This window comes from Olea europaea, chromosome 2 (genome assembly GCF_002742605.1).
Source record: "Olea europaea var. sylvestris chromosome 2, O_europaea_v1, whole genome shotgun sequence".
Classification (NCBI taxonomy): Eukaryota; Viridiplantae; Streptophyta; class Magnoliopsida; order Lamiales; family Oleaceae; genus Olea; species Olea europaea.
Genome location: NC_036238.1, coordinates 22282833 through 22306436, shown reverse-complemented (window position 1 = coordinate 22306436; position 23604 = coordinate 22282833). Strand labels below are relative to the sequence as shown.

Sequence of the window (23604 nt, the reverse complement as noted above, 5' to 3'; positions counted from 1 at the left end):
GTAGTCATTTTCAAGTTCAAAGGGATTTTTAGCTAAAACGACACAATTATAAAAAATTTCATCCACTATCCTCAAAATCACTCACGAAATGATATACACTATATCCACGCCTAAAACAATCCACATGTGATACATGCCTTGTTAGGCACGTTTATCGTTGGCTTGTTGGGAAAAAAAATCGTCCCAACAAGATAACGAATACAAGGAAGAGGAAAAACGAGTGATTGAACAAAAATAAAAGTTTCATAGTTCAATAAAATTGCTTAGAGGAGAACCAATTTATCATTCCACTTCAATTACAAATTTTTTCCATCACTCTCAATTTTTCTCTACACAAAACGAATGGATACAATGAACATACTTATTTTTCTACCTTTCTCTTCTTTGTCTATTTATTTATTTTTGGCACTTTTTTCCTCTGTTTAACCTTTTTCCCTTCAACCATTCATATTCGCGGGTGTGATTGTCTAAATTCATGCATAATTCTTCCTTGTGTGTGTACTTGTTGCATTGTGAGTTTTAAAAAATCATTTTTTATTTTTTTCGATGACAAATTTCCGTCCTTTGTCTCCCCTTCTTTTTTTCTTTTCCTTTTTGTCACTTACTTCCCTGTCAATATTCCTTTTCTTGTCATGCGTGTCATTTCTCATATATATTTACTAAACGAACAAAAAGATATTATTAACCGAAACAAAATTACCGGTAAAGATTATGAACCGAAACAGAGTTAACAAATCAAAGCATGTGACACAATGTTCATATTTGTCCCGTTATCATAGGTGTTTGAGGTTTATTTGAACATCTGTTTCTAAAAGTACAATAGTGGGATCAATAGAAAGTTCAACATTGAGCTTCTACTTCAACAAACTGAACCTCATCCGAGCACTATCGCCAAGAACCCTAAGCAGGCAAAAGAAACTCGGATTGTAAAAAAGAATGCAAAATGTGTCAAATTCGTGGGTTGAACCAAAAGAAATAGTTTCTTTATAAACTCCATGAGGATGAGTTAATTTCATCATTTAACCAAATAGTTTCAGGCGTTGGAGCTGGACAAAGCCTTATTACTTTCTCTCTTTGGAACAAGCTGTTATAGTAGCTCTTCCTTCCGACACTTCCCAGCTTCAATAGGTGTACCTTGAGTTTCGATTTCTCGTTCACCCAAGCATTATTTTTAATACATGAATATACGATTTCAATTTTTTCATGGAGGAGAACACAAATTTACTTTAATCTTCCACAATCAAGAAGTGGATCCCACTCAAAATTATGCTAAGACTCCGTTTGACTGCATGGATGAAAGTTGGGTGGAAAGAGAATGAATTCAGGGAATTGAATTACCTAAAACTTGTTTTACTAGAAATTGTTAATTAAATAGGTTTGATTGGTATAATTTTTCATCTGAAAAATGTTGAAATTTTGTATCTTTTGGTGTTCGTTTGGCTTTGTCTTCCATGAAAATTGTCAATTCAAAGGATATAATTTGTTACAATTGTTGATAAAATTTGTTTCCATTACCAAAAATTAAAAAACAAAAAAGAATGAAAAAAGAAGAAGAAGACGAAAATCACTTTCCCACCAAAACTAAAATCCAACCATTTTCCAACATTATTTCCTTTATTTTCAAATTCTTTTTTTAATTAGAGAAAAACATATATATTAATGAATGTTGTGTCAAACTCACAATAATCTTTTACTCTCTTGTAAAGTGATAAACAGTTATGGAAAATTACAAAATAATTTTTATTGCTAGCAAAAATATCTACTTCCAAGGAGAAAATAAATGCATTTTGTAAGGAAGTACCTATTTAGACCACACAGCAAAAATAAATAGTGAATTGAAGGAAAGGACGTGAATATGTGTCCCTCAGTTATACAGCCATATTGGATGGACATCCTATTATAACGGATCATGTCACTGTGCTTGTTTGGTAATACTTTTAAATTATATAATATGTGAATATTACGTTAAATTTGGATCTTATGAAATCTGAAAATAAAAACAAAGCTAACTTAACTTATAAGCAATTATAAATTTTACCAAACAAGTAGAATGCATGCCCACTCATCTTAAAACTTTTATTTGTACATTTCCAACAAAATCATCCCCCAAGTCCTCTTCTTGAAATGCTAATGACAATAGCAATGTACAAGTCAACTAGGATGCGTCTCGCCAAAGAAAATTGAGAAAAATGTACTACGAAGGCTACTTGTCCATTTTCTGGGAGATATAGTTGTAAAGTTTAATGGGGCTCACCAGAAATAATTAGTTCAAGTTCAATTATTGAGTAAATACAATGATTTAGAGTAGTTAAATTTCATTAACCTAGTGAGATGAGGTCCACAATGGTTAACTAAGCAATAAGTACTCTCTTTTCAAGGATTCGAGTTGGCCCAAAGTTGCACACGTTGAACTAATTACACAACAATCATCAAGTTCGCAACACACTGACGCCTCACCACCATTCCACAGTTCTTTATATATACATTGTTTTATCGCTTATTCGCACTTTGATGTATGTAAAATCTTTCTCCCAAACCAAAACTCGATTGATTTGTTTGTTCATCAAAAATTATGATTTTGACTTAAAGTCGGAGTGCCCACGACCATCGTCCCATCTCCGTGACAAGCAGTTGGACATTTTGAAGCTTTCTCTTAGTGTCGCACATCCAAATACATACAGATTTATATATAAATATAATTTGGCCCCCTGGAGTATAGTCCAGTGGTGCAAAAGACGGGAGTGAGGTTATTATTGGAGGAATTTTGTGAATAGTGACGCCAAAATAAGTATAATGATGGTTTGTAAATCCGTGCCGAAAATTGGACAGAGTAACGACAAAGAAAACACAAATAAGAAGAAGAAGAAAGTAGGGACAAAGTCGAGGTAAGAGTTGGACTCTTTGTCCTTAAGTCGAATTTGCCCCGCAACGGTGCCTACGGATTTCGGCAATCGACTCCCAAGATACAACGGCTACACTTGTGTTTGTAGCACTCCAAAACACAAGTACAACGAACCAAATTTAGGCTTATGTACTCCAAGGATGAAATGAAGGAAAATCAAAATAAATGAAATGATTTTAATTCTGGATAGAAGAGAGGATGAGAGATGTTTTGCATATCAAATTGTGAGGAATATGACACCCAAAGGGTCCTATTTATAGACTATGAAAGGGTGTGGACGAAATGGTTGAGGCCAAACCATGCACCCTTTTCAAACAATGCACCTTTATGAAAAGGTGTCTATGCACGGTTATAGACAGTGCGGTCGCACGATTTTACTCAAAAAATCGGAATTGAATTTGACGTGTGATCGCGCGGTTTGCCAACCATGCGGTCGCACGGTCAAATATTTTGACCTGATTTTCGTCCTTTTTCGTAATTTCTCATTCACCCGATATTGGTTTTCGAAATGTCAAATATACCCTTCAATATATGCAGAGAAATCAAAATTCTCTTTCGGGGGCGTTGCCCCCGAGCCCCCTCGACCTGACCGGACCGGGCAGGTCGATCCAAGTTTGTGGGTACCAAAACTCGATTGATTTGTTTGTTCATCAAAAATTATGATTTTGACTTAAAGTCGGAGTGCCCACGACCATCGTCCCATCTCTGTGACAAGCAGTTGGACATTCTGAAGCTTTCTCTTAGTGTCGCACATCCAAATACATACAGATTTATATATAAATATAATTTGGCCCCCTGGAGTATAGTCCACTGGTGCAAAGGACGGGAGTGAGGTTATCTCACGTCTTGCTGGCAGTCGCAGTGTGAGGGTTCGATTCCTAAAACATGAAATGTGACTACTTGTAGGCGCAGTGTACAGACAGCTTTTGTTTCCTGATCTGTTGGAACACATATCGCGATTTAGCTCATTCACAAAACTCTAGGAATGAAGCGGTGGGGACCTTTAAGGTTGGGGTTCAACTTTATAAATAAACGGATTGAGTCGAGCTTTTGAGTATTTGGCCAAAGTCGATACGAAGTCACTTTAATCGATTTTCAATTCTCGATTTATTTTACCAATCTCCAACAGTTATCTTACGTCTTGCTGGCAGTCGCAATGTGAGGGTTCGATTCCCGAGACATGAAATTGGACTACTTGTAGGCTTAGTGTACAGATAACTTTTGTTTCCTGATCTGCTGGAACACATATCGCGATTTAGCTCATTCACAAAACTCTAGGAATGGAGCGGTGGAGACCTTCAAGATTGAGGTTCAACTTTATAACTTGATCTCTTAACAGCAAAAAGTACGGAAAATCTTGCCACGCCACATGATTTTCACAAGCTTGATGGACATACAGGGAATGATTTTGGGACAGTGCATTGATCACTTGCAGACGCAGAAGTGGTAAACGATATAAAAATGAACAGTTTGATTCAAAAAGAATAATCATTCCTCCATACTTTCTAATGCACTAGGACTTGATTGCCATCCTTGTAAAAGAAAAGGACATATAGGTCCACTCACTAACTGCAAAAGAACCACCTTCGAAGTAGCACTTTCTGTTTAGCTTCCCACACCGCGTTCTTACGTTGGAAACTTTGAACTCGTTTTGACTCGGCGGCCGTAGAAATTCAAATTCTCATGTCAAAATATATAGCACGACTATCTCATTATTTTAAATGATAAATTATAAAACAATTAAGTGACTTTGTGGCCGGTGAGGTCATAATTTTGTCATAATTCTCTATGGGCCTGTTTAGGCTCGATTTTTTCACCCAAAAAATTAATTTTTTTATCGTTATTTCATTATTTCAGTCGTTATATTTGACTTTTTTTCTCATACAAGTGGACTCTACTTTTTTCTAACTATCAGAAAATTAATTCTTAAAATATCTCCAAACAGCCTTTATATATACCCATTTTCGCTGTACATGCACCCCCAGTTCTTGATCAGCCTCTCAATTCCGTAACCTCTCGTCTCTTCAGACGAAAACGCCTACTGTTTTGATCGAAGAAAAGATAAATTCAAGAACCCACCAAGTGAAATCAAGAATCAAAGATGGCACTGGCTAAGGAAATCATGGGCTCTTCTTTAATGGAGAAATCTTCATTTCTTGGCTCATCAGATTTTCTTGTAAATCGAAAGCACGACCAGTTCTGTTTTAATACGGTTCTGGTTCCTGCCCAGAGAAAGAGAATTCAAGTGAAGAGAGCATCAAGGGTTCCTAATCTTGTGGCAGCAATAAGTGAGAATTTGGATTTGGTAAAAGTGATGCCTGAAAAAGCGGTGAAATTCAAGGTCAGAGCAGTTGTTACTGTAAAAAACAAGCACAAGGAAGATTTGAAGGAGACTATAGCCAAGCATTTGGATGCTTTGACTGACAAAATTGGGAGAAATGTTGTGTTAGAACTTGTCAGCACAGATATTGATCCTAGTAAGTTATTTTCTACTGCTGTAATTTTTAAGAATTTTATGTGAATTTTTACTGAAAACTTTTTTTTTTCTTCCTATTTTTAAGAAACCAAGGGTCCGAAGACTAATCAAGCTGTGTTAAAGGACTGGTCAGAAAAATCAAACCTTAAAACCGAAAGAGTTAATTACATTGCAGAATTTGTGGTGGATTCAAATTTTGGGATCCCAGGGGCAATCACTGTGGTCAACAAGCACCAGCAAGAGTTTTTCTTGGAGAGTATTACCATTGAAGGTTTTGCATGTGGTCCAGTTCATTTTTCCTGCAATTCATGGGTTCAGTCCAGGAAAGACCATCCTGGAAAGAGAGTATTCTTCTCTAATCAGGTATTAATTTTTTTTTCTCCATTTGCCGGCAATTCAAGATTTGACACATTAAAGTCCAGTCAAATCTCCATTTAGGACTATAGACATTTTTTTGTCTAACAACTAAGGTAGAATTATGCTGCAGACTATTGCTGAATTGGAGCATTTCTGGCGTCCATTTATGAATTTTTCAAAATCATTTCATTAATATAATTATTATTTGAATGTAAATGTTTACATTTCAAAGAAGGCACTATTTATTTATTTATTATTATTATTTTTTAAACTTTATGCATGGGAACTGGGAGGTTCACCAACTTCCTATTTTGAATTATTTCTCATTTTCTTTTCTTTATAGTTAGAAAGTATTCTAGTTGGGCTTAGGATTTGTCTGATTGATTATTTTATTTCTATTTTGAATTTTCTACCTAAAGTTCATCTTTAGAACGCAAAGGAAGTTGAAGATAATCTTTTATAGCCTTTTCTTGATAAATTAGAATCTTTGGTCTTATTCCCCAAGTAGCGGTTTGAGCATTACTAGTTATTCCACATGATGAAAAAGGCACCATGCTGGGTAACAATTAATTAACTTTTGCGTTATTTGAGTGCCAAGCAAATTAATATATGTTGTTACTTTGAACAGCCATATCTTCCCAATGAAACACCAGCAGGTTTGAAAGCACTAAGAGAAAGAGAGCTTAGAGATCTCAGGGGGGATGGCCTGGGAGAACGAAGGTTGTCGGATAGAATATATGATTTCGACATTTATAACGATCTAGGGAATCCTGACAAAGGAATTGATTTTGTTCGACCGACACTTGGAGGTGAAAAAATCCCATATCCTAGACGATGTCGCACTGGACGCCCTCCAACTGACACTGGTTAGGCTATGTCCTAAACTGATTCTTGATACACCAATTGGCATTATTTTATTTTGTATGTTGAAGAAATTAATGTGTATTTCACACGTATCAGATATGAATGCTGAGAGCAGAGTGGAGAAGCCATTGCCAATCTATGTGCCAAGAGACGAGCAATTTGAGGAGTCTAAAATTAACGCTTTCTCAACCAAGAGATTGAAGGGAGTGCTTCACAACCTAATACCATCGATAATGGCCAGCATCTCGGCTACTAACCACGATTTCAAGGGGTTTTCTGATATTGATAGCCTTTACAGTGAAGGCCTACTTCTGAAACTAGGCCTTCAGGATGAACTCTTCAAGAAGATTACATTGCCTCAAGCTGTCAGCAAAATACAAGAAGGGGGTCTACTCAAATATGACATTCCAAAAATTATCTCAAGTCAGTAATCCCCTCTCTCCTCTCAATCTTCAATTTTTTTGTATAATAATAGCTGAAATTAGACCGTGTTAGTTCACTTGTAACCAATCTTTACGGTTCCATTGATACCGCCAATTTTAGGTTATTTTAGTTGGTAATTATTGATTATTCTGGTATGACATGCGTACACTTTCAATTTTTTACTTTTCCTTCGTGGTCCATAGGCTGTCTAACTCATTTAACATACTAGAAGCTACCAGTATGGTACTTTTATTATATTTTGAATCCATTAGCACCTAAATTTTGATAGTGTCTATACACAGTTATAAACATGGACGCAATAGCAATATATAACATCTTGCTTGCATCCCTGCAGAGGACAAATTTGCATGGCTGAGAGACGACGAATTTGGCCGCCAAGCAATAGCAGGCATTAATCCCGTGAACATAGAAAGGCTTCATAATTTTCCACCAGTCAGCAAGCTTGACCCTCAAATCTATGGACCACAAGAATCTGCTCTCAAAGAAGAACACATTGTTGGGCATCTCAATGGGATGACTCTGCAAGCGGTAAAACTTACTTTACATGCATTGGAAAATACTTTTAAATAAGACAATTCATTGATTATTAGTACACACCAAGGAGAGTGCATAAAAAGTGTAAAATTATATCAATTTAAGTCGCTTCATATATTTTCATCCAAAGTCAATACATTGTGTAACATTTTCTACCTCATAAAGGCAATTGAATTGATCGTTGTCCTCATTTTGTACTTCATTTTCTATCATCGGCCAGACATAAGATTTTTATTTTATTTTTTTAATTTTTAATTTTTAATTTATTTGTTACTCTTGCAGGCTTTGGAGGCAAAAAAGCTATTTATCATTGATTACCATGACATCTACCTACCATTTCTTGATGTCATTAATTCACTCGATGGCCGTAAAGCATATGCTACACGTTCCATATTTTTTTTGACCGATTTGGGCACTCTCAAACCCATTGCCATAGAGCTAAGCCTCCCACCAACAGCTCCAAGTTCTCGTTCAAAGCGGGTGGTGACCCCACCTGTAGATGCCACCACTGATTGGATGTGGAAGCTGGCTAAAGCCCATGTTTGCTCTAATGATGCCGGTGTCCATCAACTTGTCAACCATTGGTATGTGTGCGGAAAATCCTTAATTTCTACATCTATAGATGGACCATGGCTAGCTTAAGTATTTTTCTTACATAATGTTCTAATGTTAAGAAAATCATCATTGGTTGTGATTGATGCAGGTTACGCACACATGCAACAATGGAACCGTTTATATTGGCAGCACATAGGCAATTGAGTGCAATGCATCCCATATTTAAGCTTTTGGATCCCCACATGAGATACACATTGGAGATCAATGCATTGGCTCGACAGAGCTTGATTAATGCAGATGCCGTGATTGAATCTTGCTTCACTCCTGGACGTTATTGCATGGAAATCAGTGCTGCTGCCTACAAGAATTTCTGGCGCTTCGATTTGGAAGGCCTCCCAGCTGATCTCATTAGAAGGTAACTGAAGTCTTCACAATACTTCGTAGCTTTTTTTGTTTCATTAGTGAAGTCCTAAAGCACGACCTTTCTTTCATGCAGAGGAATGGCAGTGCCAGACCCGACACAACCACACGGGCTAAAACTACTAATTGAGGACTATCCCTATGCAACGGATGGGCTAATGATATGGTCTGCAATTGAAAATTGGGTCCGTTCTTATGTCAACCATTACTACCCAGACTCAAGCCTAGTCTGTAATGACAAGGAGCTCCAGGCCTGGTATGCTGAGTCCATCAACGTGGGCCATGCCGATCTCCGTCATGCAGAATGGTGGCCCACATTAGCAACGCCAGAGGACCTCACATCAATTCTTACTACCATAATCTGGCTCGCTTCTGCACAACATGCAGCTCTAAACTTCGGCCAGTACCCCTATGGTGGCTATGTCCCTAACCGGCCACCACTAATGCGTCGATTAATTCCGGATGAAAATGATCCTGAGTACGCCATATTCCATGCCGATCCACAGAAGTACTTCTTCTCAGCTCTACCGAGTTTGTTACAAGCAACGAAGTTCATGGCCGTGGTTGACACATTATCAACCCATTCACCTGATGAGGAGTACCTAGGGGAGAGACATCACCAATCCATTTGGTCCGGTGATGCCGAGGTCGTCGAATCCTTCTACGAGTTCTCGGCTGAAATTAGGAGGATAGAAAAGGAAATTGAGCAAAGAAACACGGATTTGAAGCTAAGAAATAGATGTGGTGCTGGGGTTCTACCATATGAGCTTCTTGCACCCAGTTCTGGTCCCGGTGTAACGTGTAGAGGTGTTCCTAATAGTGTGTCGATATGAGTCCAAATAAAGAAAGATTGGAGGTAGTTTAATGTTATGAATAATACCTCATTAGTATTTAGATTGTTGTATCCTGTAAGACATGTAAATTTGGTGCCTCAAAATGGCACCATGTACGGATATATAGAAGTAATTAGAATATTTGATATTTGTTGTGTTTGCTTTGTCAAGTGGGGTGTTTGTTTCCAAATTTTAGAAATTCGGAAATACCACTCAGTCACGAAATATGTTTCAAGACTTGTAAAGAAAATGTCACCAATGGATTCGAGTCCTAATCCACCTTTCTCACACGTTCATTTGACTGGTACAAAGTTCAGTTTTACCATTTGAAGCATCAAAGAGTGTTTTTGAGACAAAACTTCGATTTGAAAAAAAGTATTGTTATAATCAATTATGACTTCTTCGAATCAAGACACACATAAATGGTCTATTTATGAAATTCTTTAATTAAAAAGAATTCAATTACAGAAGAGTATTAAACAAAGATGAACACTAGCATTGTATTTTTTAGGTAAAACGTAATTATCATGTGATATAGAGGGTTAGCAATGCAGTTCACGATCTCCCAAGTTCACGTAATAGCAAAAGGAGAAGAAAAAACACGTTGCACAATTGCCTCGAACAAATTACGATAAGAAAAAACACCGTACATTAGCTATTAATCCAGAAGGCTGAGACTATCTAAATCCACATAAGCAAGTTATAAAATTTTCATTAGCTGGAATTCGTGCATATGTACGTGACTCCTCAAGAAATTCAGGTGGGCGACTCGATTGGTTACCAGACAAGTAGTTATTTCGTTCCATGTAGCAATTCCACGCAACCAAACAATTTCGTTCAAATAATGGTTTACTTAAAATTTGAAAAAGGCTAAACACATAGACATTTGTCTAAAATCTCAATTTCTTGGCCAAGGAGGACACCGAAAATTATTTAAACATCTCACATTGCAAAAGGGCATCAGAAATTCATCAATGAAGTCATTAAACTTCTACTGTAATTGCTTTCTTTTGCTTTGTAATTCTCTTCAAATCATTTACATTCAGTACAAACATAGATATCATATAAAAAAATCAGATTCATAAACTCACATATACTCTTCACCAGCAGACCACTTTTGTTCGTTATTCACTTCAATTCACATTCCCTGAAAGACAATCAAAGCAGAATCCTATCCAAAAAGGGTACTGTGATTGCAGACCATCTAATATAATGTTCATGATAACTAAACGACAAAACTCTAGAATTTGTAGAATGGGTTAAATGAGGTCTTTTTAAACACTTTCCAAACATGCTCTTGGTTTTGTTTAAACTCTATTTGCTCTACAATGTGTCTATCACGTACTCATTTACTGTTATACCTGCAACAATACCTTTCCATCTATCTCGAAAAGTGGCAGCGAAGCCTACACACATTTACTACTGGAAAGTTTTAGAAAGATTGAAAAGACCATTCACCCACGATTGTTTAGGCCTTCACATTCATACAGGTAACATATTTACATTGATTTTTGACAAAGATTAATTAGCATAAAGATGGTAATGAGACAAGTTATGTACAATGTGTTAATATACCTGTGTCTGAGCATCATCTCCAGTTGCAATATTCCCCACAATCTGAAGAGCAAACGCAGTAACGGTAGTCTATGGACGACTTACATGAAAAATACAAATCAGTTAGAACTATACGTTCGATAAGTTAAAAGTAGTTTGAGGAGGGGTTGGGGTGGACGGGAATTCAATTGCGTCTGGGGAATGAAAACGACCAAGATAGAAACCAATACAGAAACAAATTTAGCATACTGTAAGTAAGCTTGTAAATTTGCAGATAGTTTCAGCAGAATGAAGTTTTGTAGTTTGGAAAAAATAAAATAAAATTAGGTTGAAGAGAATTAAACAGGTGTTTTTTCGGCTGAGCTTTAGGTGGTTTGCGATACAGCTCATCCAATAGAAAACAACACAAGTTGTTGCCACTAACACACTAAAAATGTCAGGGCAAAATCTTAAAATCATACCACAAAGAACACTCTGCAGGAGGGCATAAGGAGAAAAATAAAGCTACCATTTAGGCAACAACTTCCTCTTCATAGAGCAGCATCTTTTCAAAGCGCCAAATGCCTGACAATTCAAGCCAAAAAGTAAGTTATGAAAATCAGGAAAAAGAGTTCATTAAAGGCATTGAAAACCCACAAGCATCCACCATATAAAAAGTGTTGTTATTTGAACAACAAAATAGAGGAAAACAAATAAAAGACTGCATGGAATGACTTTCTTATTCGTTTCATAACTCTTAAATAGAGTTTTGTTTAACAGAAACACTAACAATACTCCTAATATCAAGCAAATGAATTCAAAAATAAAATAGTAATAACAAAATTCTATAGACTTGGTCTTTTACCACCAGCTCAGCACCATTATTCCAGCACATTCTTCTGCACATTCAACTTTTTATGGCAATCTGTTAACGCTCCTCCCTGCCTTAATAGTTGCAGAGACCCAATTTGTTTCTTAAGTCTTCAAGTCTGACTGTTGATAAGGCTTTGGTAAAAATATCTGCAACTTGATCCTTAGTTCTACAATAAAGCAAATTATCCTCCCCCTCTTTCTGTACTTCTCAAGTAGCATAACTTAAAAGTTGAAGTACTTAGTCCTCCCAAGAAAACAGGATTATTTGCAATCAAAATTGCATCTTGGTTGTCTGTGTAGGCATATCTTGCTCTACGTAAAAGTCTGCAAGCAATTTTCTGATCCAAATTGCTTGATTTACAGCAGCAGTTGCTGCTTCATATTCGGCTTCTGCTATGCTTTGAGCCACTATGTCCTGTTTCTTTGAACTCCATTAGAACATTCCTGATCCAAAATTGAAATAGAAACCGATTATACTCCTCATATTTTCAAAAGAACTTGCTCAATCACTATCAGTAAATCCATTAAACATAAAATTCTGGCAGTAACTGTATTTGAAGCCATAGTTCATTGTCCCTTTGATATATCTCATAACTCTCTTTGCAGATTGAAAATGTACTTCACTGCCACAGTGCATGAAAGTTGAAAGTGAGCTTATAGCAAACATGATGTCAAATCTGGTTGCTGTAAAATACATCAGGCAACCAATCAAGCTTCTATATAGTCCTTCATCAACTTTGTCTGCTCCATCGTTCTTGCTAAACTTCTCCTTTTGATTCATTGGTGTACTTGTATTCTAGCAATCTTCCATATGAAATTTTTTAACAAAACTAAGACTTTGTAGGTGTTCATCAATCCTGCTATACCACTCTCTGGGAGATTGTTTGAGGCCGTATAATGCTTTCTTCCATAAGTAAATCTTCTCCTCTTGTCCCTTCACCTGAAAACCCTCAGGTTGATCCACAAAAATCTCCTCCTGTAGATAACCATTTAGGAATGCAATTTTACATCTAATTGATAAACTTTCCAACCTTTTTGTGTCGACAAAGCAAGAAGCATTCTGATCGTATCAAGCTGTGCTATAGGGGCAAAAGTTTATGAAAAATTTACTCCTAACACCTGAGCATATCCCTTCATTACTAATCTGGCCTTATACTTGTTTATAGAGCCATCTGCATTGAGCTTAGTTATGTAAACCCATTTAACTCCTATTGGTCTTTTGTTGTGAGGCTTGTTTACCAACTCCTAGGTATCATTCTTCTCAATCATTTTAAGCTCCTCTTTTATAGCTTCAATCCATTTATCACGCTTCTCTGCTCCCTTGAATTCTTAGTTCTGTAAACCCATTTGACACCTATTGATTTTTTTGTTCTGAAGCTTGTTTATCTACTCTCTAGTGTCATTCGTCTCAGTCATTTTAAGCTCGTCTTTCATAGCTTCAATCCATTTATCATCATTCTCTGTTTCATTGAATTCTGCTGGCTAAAAAACAACAATATTGCACCTTTCATAAATATCAGATAAAGGCCTTGTACCTCCGACTAGTTCATCATCTATGCAGTCATTAGCATTTTGCAAAGCTTCTGATTGCTTCTTCTTTTCTAGTTCCTCCCATTTCCATTGCTTATCCTCCATAAATTTAACATCTCTGCTTACCAAAATTTTCCCATTTTGCGGTTGAAAAATTCTGTAAGCTTTGAATAGGTTGCTTTAACCAATAAATACTTCAGGTTCTGCCTACTTATCCAACTTATATCTTTTAACCTAAGGCACATAAGTGAAACAAATACAACCAAAAAATTTTAAATGTTGTAGGCCTGATTTGTATCCGAACCAGGCTTCGAGTGGAGATTTTTACTGCAGACCTCTGGTTGTCAGCCTGTTCAGCAGAAAACACTGTTGTGTTTGTAGCCTTTGCCCATAGTTTCTTTGGTAGCTCCTTTTCATGCAGCATATATCTAGTAATTTCCATGATGCTCCTATTTTTTCTCTCATTCACACCATTCCACTGTGGTGTGTACGGTGTTGTAAGCTGATGCCCAATGCCAGCTTCATTACAGAACTGCTGAAAGCTTCAACTGGTGTATTTCTTCCCAGTATCGGACCTTATAATCTGTATCCTACAGCCACTTGATTCCCCACCCATGCTCTATATTTCCAGAACACATTAGTAACTTAAGATTTGAATTTAAGAAAATGAATCCAACAGAATCCCATATAATCATCAATAAAAGCTATATAATATCTACTACCATTTAGTGAAGCAGTTCTCTGAGGACCTCCAACATCTGTATACGCCAGTTGAAGTTTGTGTGAAGCTCTCCATGCAGTATGAGGAAAGGGTTTTCTAACTTGCTTTCCATACATAAGCCACACTATCTATCAACCTATTCTTCAGCCATGGAACACCTCTAACCAGGTTGTGTCTTTGCATGTATAGGAGTCCAGCATGATGAAAATGCTCGAGCCTTCTATGCCACATTTCTTCTTGATATTGATAGGAAAAGTTGTGTGCTCTCCTTCCATCAGATTTAGAGCAAAGCTTTTTGCTCTCATTTTTATTTTGAAAACTTTTCTGCCACTTTCATCTGTGATCAAAATTTTGAAGCCCTTTTCAACAAGTTGTCCAACAAAAAGTAAGTACTGATCAATATCAGGCACATAAAAAACATCAGAAATATATTTAAATCTGATAAGCTTATAATGGCCACGGTTCCTTTTCCTTTGACTAAAATGTATTCACCATTTCCAATTTTGACTTTAGAAATAATCGTTCTGTCCAGCTCCTTAAAAAACCTTTGATCATTTGTCATATTGTGTGTGCACCCAGTGTATATCAGCCAAAAGTCAATTGTGCTGTTGTTTGTTGCAAAACATGTGCAACAAACAGCTGTTTCTCTTGATCTTGCTCTGCAACAGCATTTGCCTTCACTTCCGTCGTGGAAGTTTGCTCCAATGATCGTTAAATCAGTGTTTTTGGGCTTAGTTTCACGTTACTTTTCTCTACAACCAACTAATTCAAACGGCTTCAACTTACACCAATATATTCACCTCGATTGATTATCAATCTCACCCACAAAAAATAAGATAACGGTGATAATTTGCAAACCACAAAGACACGAGAAAAATAATGAAGGCAGGCAAGAGAAGAGACCAAAATACAAAGATGAATTCATCAGTTTTTGAGTAATGGAGGCAGCCGGATTTCTTCTTTTAACGCACACGTTTTTCCCACTTTCCGAAACACAAATCATACACTAAAAACGGCTAGGGTAAGAACACATATATATAGGGTTAGGTTAGACTTTAAATAGATCAATAATAAAGTTAAATGGACCAAGACTCAAAGCCATCTAAGAGGTAATATAAATGGGCTGGTAGAGCCTTTGAATTTGGTTGTTGATAATTATTTCACTCATCAATCTAGATCTATGAAATATATTTTGACGTTTAACATTAGAGTACGGGATTTATTGGATATCAAAACCCAACAACTTCCTTTGATGCAATTTTTTTCCACATGTCTAGTTTGTCCAAATTTCCTGTATTTTATGTCAGGTCTCCACCAGCACTTTCTTTGAGGATGATTTGTTTTCTTACAGTGTGGATGAGTCTCCTCTTTCTTAGTCTCTATCTTGTTAAAATTTTCTGGTTTCTTCTTGTACTTTTTGTTATATTTTATTGACTTTGCCTTCTCCTGAGTTTTGTGTTTTTCCATGACAAGCACCCTGCACAGTTTCCTCTTGTCTCATCAATCTCCTTTACTCTAGTGCCTGCAAAGCATTTACCAATTCTCCTAAGGAAATAGTTGATAATTCCTTCGAGTCTTCTAATGAGGATAATTTGGACTCATATTTTTCAGGCACAGTGACAAGCTGAAGGATATATATTTCAAAGAGGAAGAAAAATAGATATATTTTTAGGTGAAAAAGAGTTCTTCACGCATACAAAACCGGCTGCCATACTGATATATAATACAATAGATTTCAACCATACTTCTAGTCAACCACTCCTACTTACTACGCCTTATTTGTTGACAGATTAAAAAACCATGTTGTAAATGACAGATTAAGTACCAAAAATAACATTACATGGACTTGATTTTTAATATAAAGAGTGCTACAAAATATGACAACAAAAGTGACAAATAAATATCAACACTCCTCCTTGACACTTTTGTTGGAAATTTCAAACCTTTCTTTTGACAGGCTTTTAGTTAGAATATCAGCAAATTGGACTTCTGAATTGCAATGTACCATCTTCACTTCAAAGTTCTCTTGAGCTTCTCTAATAGCATGGTACCTTATCTTGATGAGTTTTGTTCTACCATGGAAAACAGAATTTTTAACCATAGCAATTGCAGATTGATTGTCACAATGAATCACAGTTGCTTCGGCTGTTTATGGTTCAAATCCTCAAGAACTTTCCTTAACCATATTGCTTGGCTTGTAGCCTCAGAAGCAGCCACATACTTTGCTTCAGATGTTGATTGCAGCTGTTGATTGAGCCACGATTTTTTGCTCGATGGAGTTCCAGCAAACTGGACTTGATTCCAGGTAGAATACATACCTTGATGTGCTCTTCATATCATATGATCCGGCCCAATCACTGTCAGTATAGCCTATCAAAACACAACTCTTAGACCTCCTAAACCAGATTCTAAAACCTGCTATTGCTCATGAGAACCCTTTTGGCAGCTTGAAAGTGTTGATCAATTTGCTCTTGTCTGTATCTGGAAAGCAAGTTGGCAACAAATGTAAGGTCTGGTCTTGTGAGAGTTTGGTACTGCTCTTGTGAGAGTTTGGTACAAAAGACATCCCACCAGAATTCTATACATTTTTTCACCAGTCATCTTACTGCCATCCTCTTTCATTAGCTTCACGTTTTGAATTAAGGGAGTGCTTACTAATTTACAATTTTCCATGTTGAACTTCTTTAAAACTTCCTCAGCATATCTCCCTTGGCCTAGAAAAATTCCATTATCAGTTTGATTTATTTCCATTCCAAGGAAATATTTCATTTTACCCAAATCTGTCATCTCAAAAGCCTTCTTCATCTCACCTTTCAGAATTTCGACTGAGTTTTGATTGCATCCAATCACCAGAACATCAACATATAAAGAAATGACAGTAACTTCTTCCTCCACTTGCGTTATATAGAGTGTTTGTTCATTTACACTCTTGATAAAACCAAGGCAGCATAGATGCTCATCTATTCGACTATACCAGGCCCTTGGTGCCTGTTTTAAACCATACAAGGCTTTCTTCAAAAGATACACTTTATCTTCATTTCCATTAACAATAAATCCATCTTGTTGTTCAACATATATCTCCTCATCCAGCCATCCATTTAAGAAGGTTGATTCATCCAAATGATGAATGCTCTAGCCTTTTTGTGCAGCTATTGCCAGAAGGAGTCTAATAGTTTTATACCTTGCTACAGGTGCAAAAGTATCAGTATAATCGACTCCATACTGTTGAGCATAACCCTTTACAACTAGCCTTACTTTGAATTTGTTGACTGAAACATCAGAGTTTAGTTTGGTCTTGAACACCCACTTAACTCCTATCACATTTTTGTGCTTTGGTCTGTCAACTAACACCCAAGTTCCATTCTTCTCAATCATCCCAATCTCTTCCTTCATTGCAGCCAACCAATGAAGTGAGTCAACAGCCTCATTGAAGTTTGAAGGTTCAAGTTTGGCTGCATTACACCTGGCATATATATCAGCAAGAGATCTGGTCCTCAATATCTCATTTTCTGAATCTGATCCACCATCTGGTTGTGCTTTTGGTTCAGCTTCATTTGGTTGAACATCATTGGTGATAGTGTCATCATTTTGAACCATAAACTTAGGAGTTTGAGACTTATCAACTACATTTTCTTCCCAATTCCATGATGAACTCTCATCAACCTTGATATCCTTGCTGGACAACATTTTTTTGGTATGTGGATTGAAGACCCTATAGCTTTTAGTAATGTCACAATAACCAACCAAAATTCCTACTTCAGTCTTAGGACTTAATTTATCCCTCTTGAAACTAGGTATATGAGCGTAGCAAATGCTCCCAAATACCTTCAAATGGTTGACATTTGGTTTAACTCCATTCCATGCTTCAAAAGGAATTATTTTCTTCAATGCTTTTATTGGCAACCTGTTCAGCAAGTACACTGCTGTATTCACTGCCTCTGCCTAAGCTCTTTTTGATTGGTTCTTAGGAAAAGACATCCTGATCAGCTTTCCCAGTTGGCACACTTCACAGACACACCCTTCATCGCATATGTTAGGCAGATTTTCAGCCAGTTCAAGTTGGTTTAATTGCTTGAGTGAGGTATAGTTAACATTTCCAAAACGTTTGTGCCATAGAGTAGACTCTAACTCAGTCCCAATATATGCATAAGATGTCACATTATTCCAATCTAGTGGGAAACTTCTTTGCTTCATTTGTATTGACATTTACTCATTTCCAATAGGATCAAATATGGTGCAACCAGTATTTTTGAATATCAATATATAGTTCATTTCAATTAATTGACCTACACTCACTAAGTTTTGGTCAATGTCAGGCACATATAAGACATAAAAAACATGTTTAATACCTAATGGAGTGTGTACAACAATCACTCCAATCCCTTCCACTTCTACATAATCTCCATTGTCTACTCTTACCCTTGATTTGTATGCACGGTTTAATTCAACAAAGGTGCTTGAATCAGAGACCATATGGTGTGTGCAACCAGTGTCCAGTAGCCATGTTTTATCACTGCTGTAGGCTTTGAAATTATTGGCAGTGAAGAGGTGCTCCTCCTGGTATTGCTACTGATAATCTGCCATTTGAGCCTGCTGCTTGTCCTGCTTTTCTTTTTTTGATTTACACACCTTTTGCACATTACCAAATTGCTTGCAATTTCGACACTGGACTCCCGGTCTATACTAGCACCATTTGGGTAAGTGTCCAAACTTTCTGCAATGAGGACATGGTGGATATAAACTGGTCTTATCAGCAGACTTGCTGCCTTCTACCTTCTTTTTCTCAGGTTCTACCTTCTTCATACCAAGACTTGCTTGTGCTTTGTACTTTTCCTTAGCAAACAAGGCTCCCTCGACCAGTTCTTCTTGCCTCAATAGCCTCCTCTGTTCAGTGGCATGAAGAGCATTTACCAGTTCAGCTAGAGTTATGGACCAAAGGTCTCTTGAATCCTCAAGTGATGATATCTTAGCCTCAAATTTTTCTAGTAAGCTTATCAAAACCTTTTCCACAATTCTCCTATCAGGTAGATTATCTCCTAGTAACCTTATTTTGTTCACAACCTTCATCAGCCGATCAGAAAAATCCTTAACTGTTTCTGACTCCTTCATCTTCAGGCTTTCATATTCTCTTCTCAAGTGCAAGACTTGCATCTGTCTAGTCCTAGCATTCCCCTGAATTCCTCTTGCAACCTATCCCTTGCTTCCTTAGCCGTCTCACAAGTGATAATTCTAGTGAATATTGCATCAGACATGGCCGACTGAATGCAGGAGATTGCCTTGAACTTCTTTGCAAGTTTCTCACTATATTGTTTAAGTTGAGCTATAGTTGGATTCGTCCTGAGTGGAGGAGGTTCTGTTCCAGTTTCAGTAATTTCCCACAGATCATAAGCTTTAAGGTAGGCTTTCATTTTAGCAACCCAGAAATCATAGTTTTCTCCCGTGAAAACTGATGGTAATGGAGCTGAAAAACCAGTTGAAGCCATCTCCTTCTTGCCTTTGAAAAAAACACACAGCTGAATATTTAAGATTGAGTTAAAGGTTATTTCTCTTGTTTTCTCTTTTTTCCTTATCTTTCTACCTGTTTTTTGCTTCTAAGATCACTTAGATAGCTCTGATACCACTGAAAGAAATATATTTCAAAGAGGAAGAAAAATAGATATATTTTTAGATGAAAAAGAGTTCTTCATGTATACAATGCATACAAAACCGGCTGCCACACTGATATATAATACAATAGATTTTAACCATACTTCTAGTCAACCACTCCTACTTACTATACCTTACTTGTTGACAGATTAAAAAAACCATGATGTAAATGACAGATTAAGTATCAAAAATAACATTACATGGACTTGACTTTTAATATAAAGAGTGCTACAAAATATGACAAGAAAAGTGATAAATAAATATCAACACAAGCATTTTTTTGTACAATTCTTTCATCAGGAAAATCTATACCAAGCATTATCTTATTTACAATATCCAACAACTTATCAGCATAATCTTTGATGTTTTCTATCTCCTTCATCATCTGCATTTTGAATTCTTTGTTCAAGTTAAGCACTTGCATGCTTTTGGTCTACTTACTATACCTTACTTGTTGATAGATTAAAAAAACCATGCTGTAAATGACAGATTAAGTATCAAGAATAACATTACATGGACTTGACTTTTAATATAAAGAGTGCTACAAAATATGACAACAAAAGTGATAAATAAATATCAACACAAGCATTTTTTTTGTACAATTCTTTCATCAGGAAAATCTATACCAAGCATTATCTTATTTACAATATCCAACAACTTATCAGCATAATCTTTGATGTTTTCTATCTCCTTCATTATCTGCATTTTGAATTCTTTGTTCAAGTTAAGCACTTGCATGCTTTTGGTTCTTTAGCTGCCTTTATATTCTGATTTGAGATAATCCTAAGCCCTTGTTTGAGCCACATTATTGAAATGAAAATGTATTTTTGAATAGTGCATTGATGAGAAATGTGTGGTTAAGAAATAAGGAAAAGTTTTGGATTTGCCTGTAATATTATTTTATTGAAGAATGTGTAGTTGAGATGATGTCAAATCACTGTTGAAGAATGTACTTTTTTTTGAAAAAATGTGGCTCAAACAGGCCTAAATGTCCTTTCCAGATTCCAAGTTCATAATCCTTGTGATTATTGAGCTTGATACAACAAAGAATAGGCAGGCTTTAGCTTTAGACTTCCTCGTCTTCTTTTCTTTGTAAATCTTCATTTGGGTCGCCGTAGGATTTGCAGGTAGCGGAGAAATGTCATAATCTTCCTCTACAGCCTCCCAAAGATCTAATGCTTTAAGATGGACTGTCATTCTTATAGCCCAAGCTTGGTAATTATCACCATAAAAAACTGGTGATGTAATATGAGAGCTGGATGTTTCGAATTCCATGCTGGGCAAATGTTTATGTTTCAGATTTAGTATTTGAGGTTTAGTTTGTGTTTGTTGGCTCACTCAACTCATAGTTCCCTCAAGAAAATAGCTCCGATACTAATTCATTGTTATTTGAACAACAAAATAAAGGAAAACAAGTAACAGACGGTAAGAAATGATTTTCCTATTCATTTTGTTTATCAGAAACACTAGCAATACTCCTAAAATCAAGCAATTAAATTCAAAAATAAAATAGTGATAACAAAATTCTGTAGACTTGGTCTTTTACCACCAGCTCAATACCTTTATTCAAGCATATTCTTCGTTACATGCAGCTTTTATGGTAATCTGTTAACAAAAGGAAATTGAAAATGGGATTGTTGTATCCATACCACGTCCTTTGCCCACTCTTCTCAGCTCGGCAATGTATTTTGAAATTCTCTTAATGGATTCCACCTAAGAACGAAGAAAACTCTTAGACAAGTGTCTCAACATTATAGGGATATATAACTCTGTATCTAAATGTGGCACATGAATATTTGACAAGATGATCCACTATCTGCTCAGCCAACGACTCGCTTGTTGTTTCTGGAGTTTAAAGTTACTCATTCGAAAACAATCTGACAGAATCACCTGAATGTAAGAATTCATCAACAGGATCCAAAATTGTAATTCGAGCCCACCGACTTCACAATGCTTCCTTAAAACGAATTTGCTGCCTTCAATGGTGCTAAAGGCGTCTAGCAATCGTTTCTCAGGATAGAACGAATTTTTTAACGAAGAAAACTCTTAGACAAGTGTCTCAACATTATAGGGATATATAACTCTGTATCTAAATGTGGCACATGAATATTTGACAAGATGATCCACTATCTGCTCAGCCAACGACTCGCTTGTTGTTTCTGGAGTTTAAAGTTACTCATTCGAAAACAATCTGACAGAATCACCTGAATGTAAGAATTCATCAACAGAATCCAAAATTGTAATTCGAGCCCACCGACTTCACAATGCTTCCTTAAAACGAATTTGCTGCCTTCAATGGTGCTAAAGGCGTCTAACAATCGTTTCTCAGGATAGAACGAATTTTTGTTTCCTACGAAAATAGCACTGCAATCTGTAGGAGTTCCAACGAACTCAATGAAGTATGTTTTACTTCGAGACAATATCAAAACGAAAGAGAGGGGAATGAGATTCAAAGCACAGAAAGTTTGCAATGAAAATTGTGTAAATTTTCTGGTAGAGAGGCAGGCTATTTATAGACTTGTTCGTGGCCATTCGAATAGTCATCACCTTTCAGACAAGCCTCAAAAATCTGAACAGACATGCTGTTCTTAAAAGTCGTGTTTGTTAAGTCGGTTAATAGTCGACTGTTAAAAGAAAATAAAACACCCGAAATAATAAGCCAAAATTTAAATTTCATAATGTACCCAAGAATTTGATTATTTACAATTTGGCTCAAAATTTTAAAAATATTTTGTCCAAAAAGTTAATATAGTGCAAAGGTCCACCCGCACCCGCACCTGCACTGGACCGGACTCGGGCACGGGCACGGGCACGGGCACGTGCTCGTGCTCGTGTCGTGCCGAGCCTGCCGGTCGGACGGACGGCGACGGTGGCGGCGCGCGCGTATGGGTTTATGACCGAACCCAATAGGATATAGGTCTTCCCCCTTCCAAAGACTATTGGTACCCCTTGGGCCCAAACCCAATTCCAAACTTCCACCTTATAAACCATACCAAAGTTTCCTAACTTTCCTATGTAGGATAAGTGTTTGAAAAATCAAATTCTTCCATAATACTTAGTTTATGTGGGTTACTTTAACACTTAATATTTCATTCAATTTTAAATGATTTTCGACAAATAAATATATCACATTAATCATCTCACGGAGTAGAACGTGAATATGCTAGGTCTCGTATTAATTAAAAGGTGGGTCCCACTGAAATTCGGGCTCAAAGTTGACCCATTTCATAACCATTTTTTCCAACATCGCTTACAATAAAATCACTCCACTGCACATCACTGTTTTGGGAGGCTACCTGTTTTTGAAAAGTCGGACTTGTCAATCCCCATTTCCCCTTGAACTAAGTATAGGATTATGGTAACAGCAACGCCTAGTTAGTCCAACTGTGAAGATTTCAAGGCAACCTGTTCCATCCAGCATGATGCGTTAAGTTTTAGCTGCCTACTTGTTTGAAAGTAAAGAGGATTTTGTTTACAGTCAATTGTTTGTTACTTCGTGTTCTTGACTTGTCGAGTTTGTAACGACTTGATTTATATTCCGTCACTTGGTATAGAATTACTAGATCATTTAATCTTCGTAATGTTCCGCTTTGAATGCCCGAGTATGCTTGGAGTAGCGGTACCCAATTTTGACCAATACAAATTTATTTATCTAGTAAAAAAAAAAAAAGTATAGAATTTGGTTTCTTCATGACACTAACTTCAATTTATTCAATTAAATCCTTGCTACAATATAGCATGATAATTTAGTACAACAGCTAATATAGTTCAAGATATACTTTAGAAGCATATATATTTACATAAAATAATTGAGCACTGTTGATCCCAAATGCGATGCAAGATTGAGATTTAATAACAATAATGAAATATTCAAGATCGCACCATGAAAACAAGAGTAAAGTAAATTAGAAAAAAG

General features: G+C 36.5%; 1 protein-coding gene across 1 annotated transcript; it reads left to right on the top strand.

The window, feature by feature from the left end:
- The first annotated feature begins 4866 nt into the window (after positions 1–4866).
- Positions 4867–9552, top strand: LOC111366779 (linoleate 13S-lipoxygenase 3-1, chloroplastic-like). The gene is made up of 8 exons (XM_022987476.1): positions 4867–5379; positions 5464–5741; positions 6364–6601; positions 6696–7022; positions 7378–7571; positions 7860–8161; positions 8281–8547; positions 8629–9552. Exons 1-8 carry the CDS (start codon positions 5004–5006, stop codon positions 9383–9385), a joined length of 2739 nt encoding a protein of 912 aa, XP_022843244.1. The 5' UTR covers positions 4867–5003; the 3' UTR covers positions 9386–9552.
- The last annotated feature ends 14052 nt before the right edge of the window (positions 9553–23604 follow it).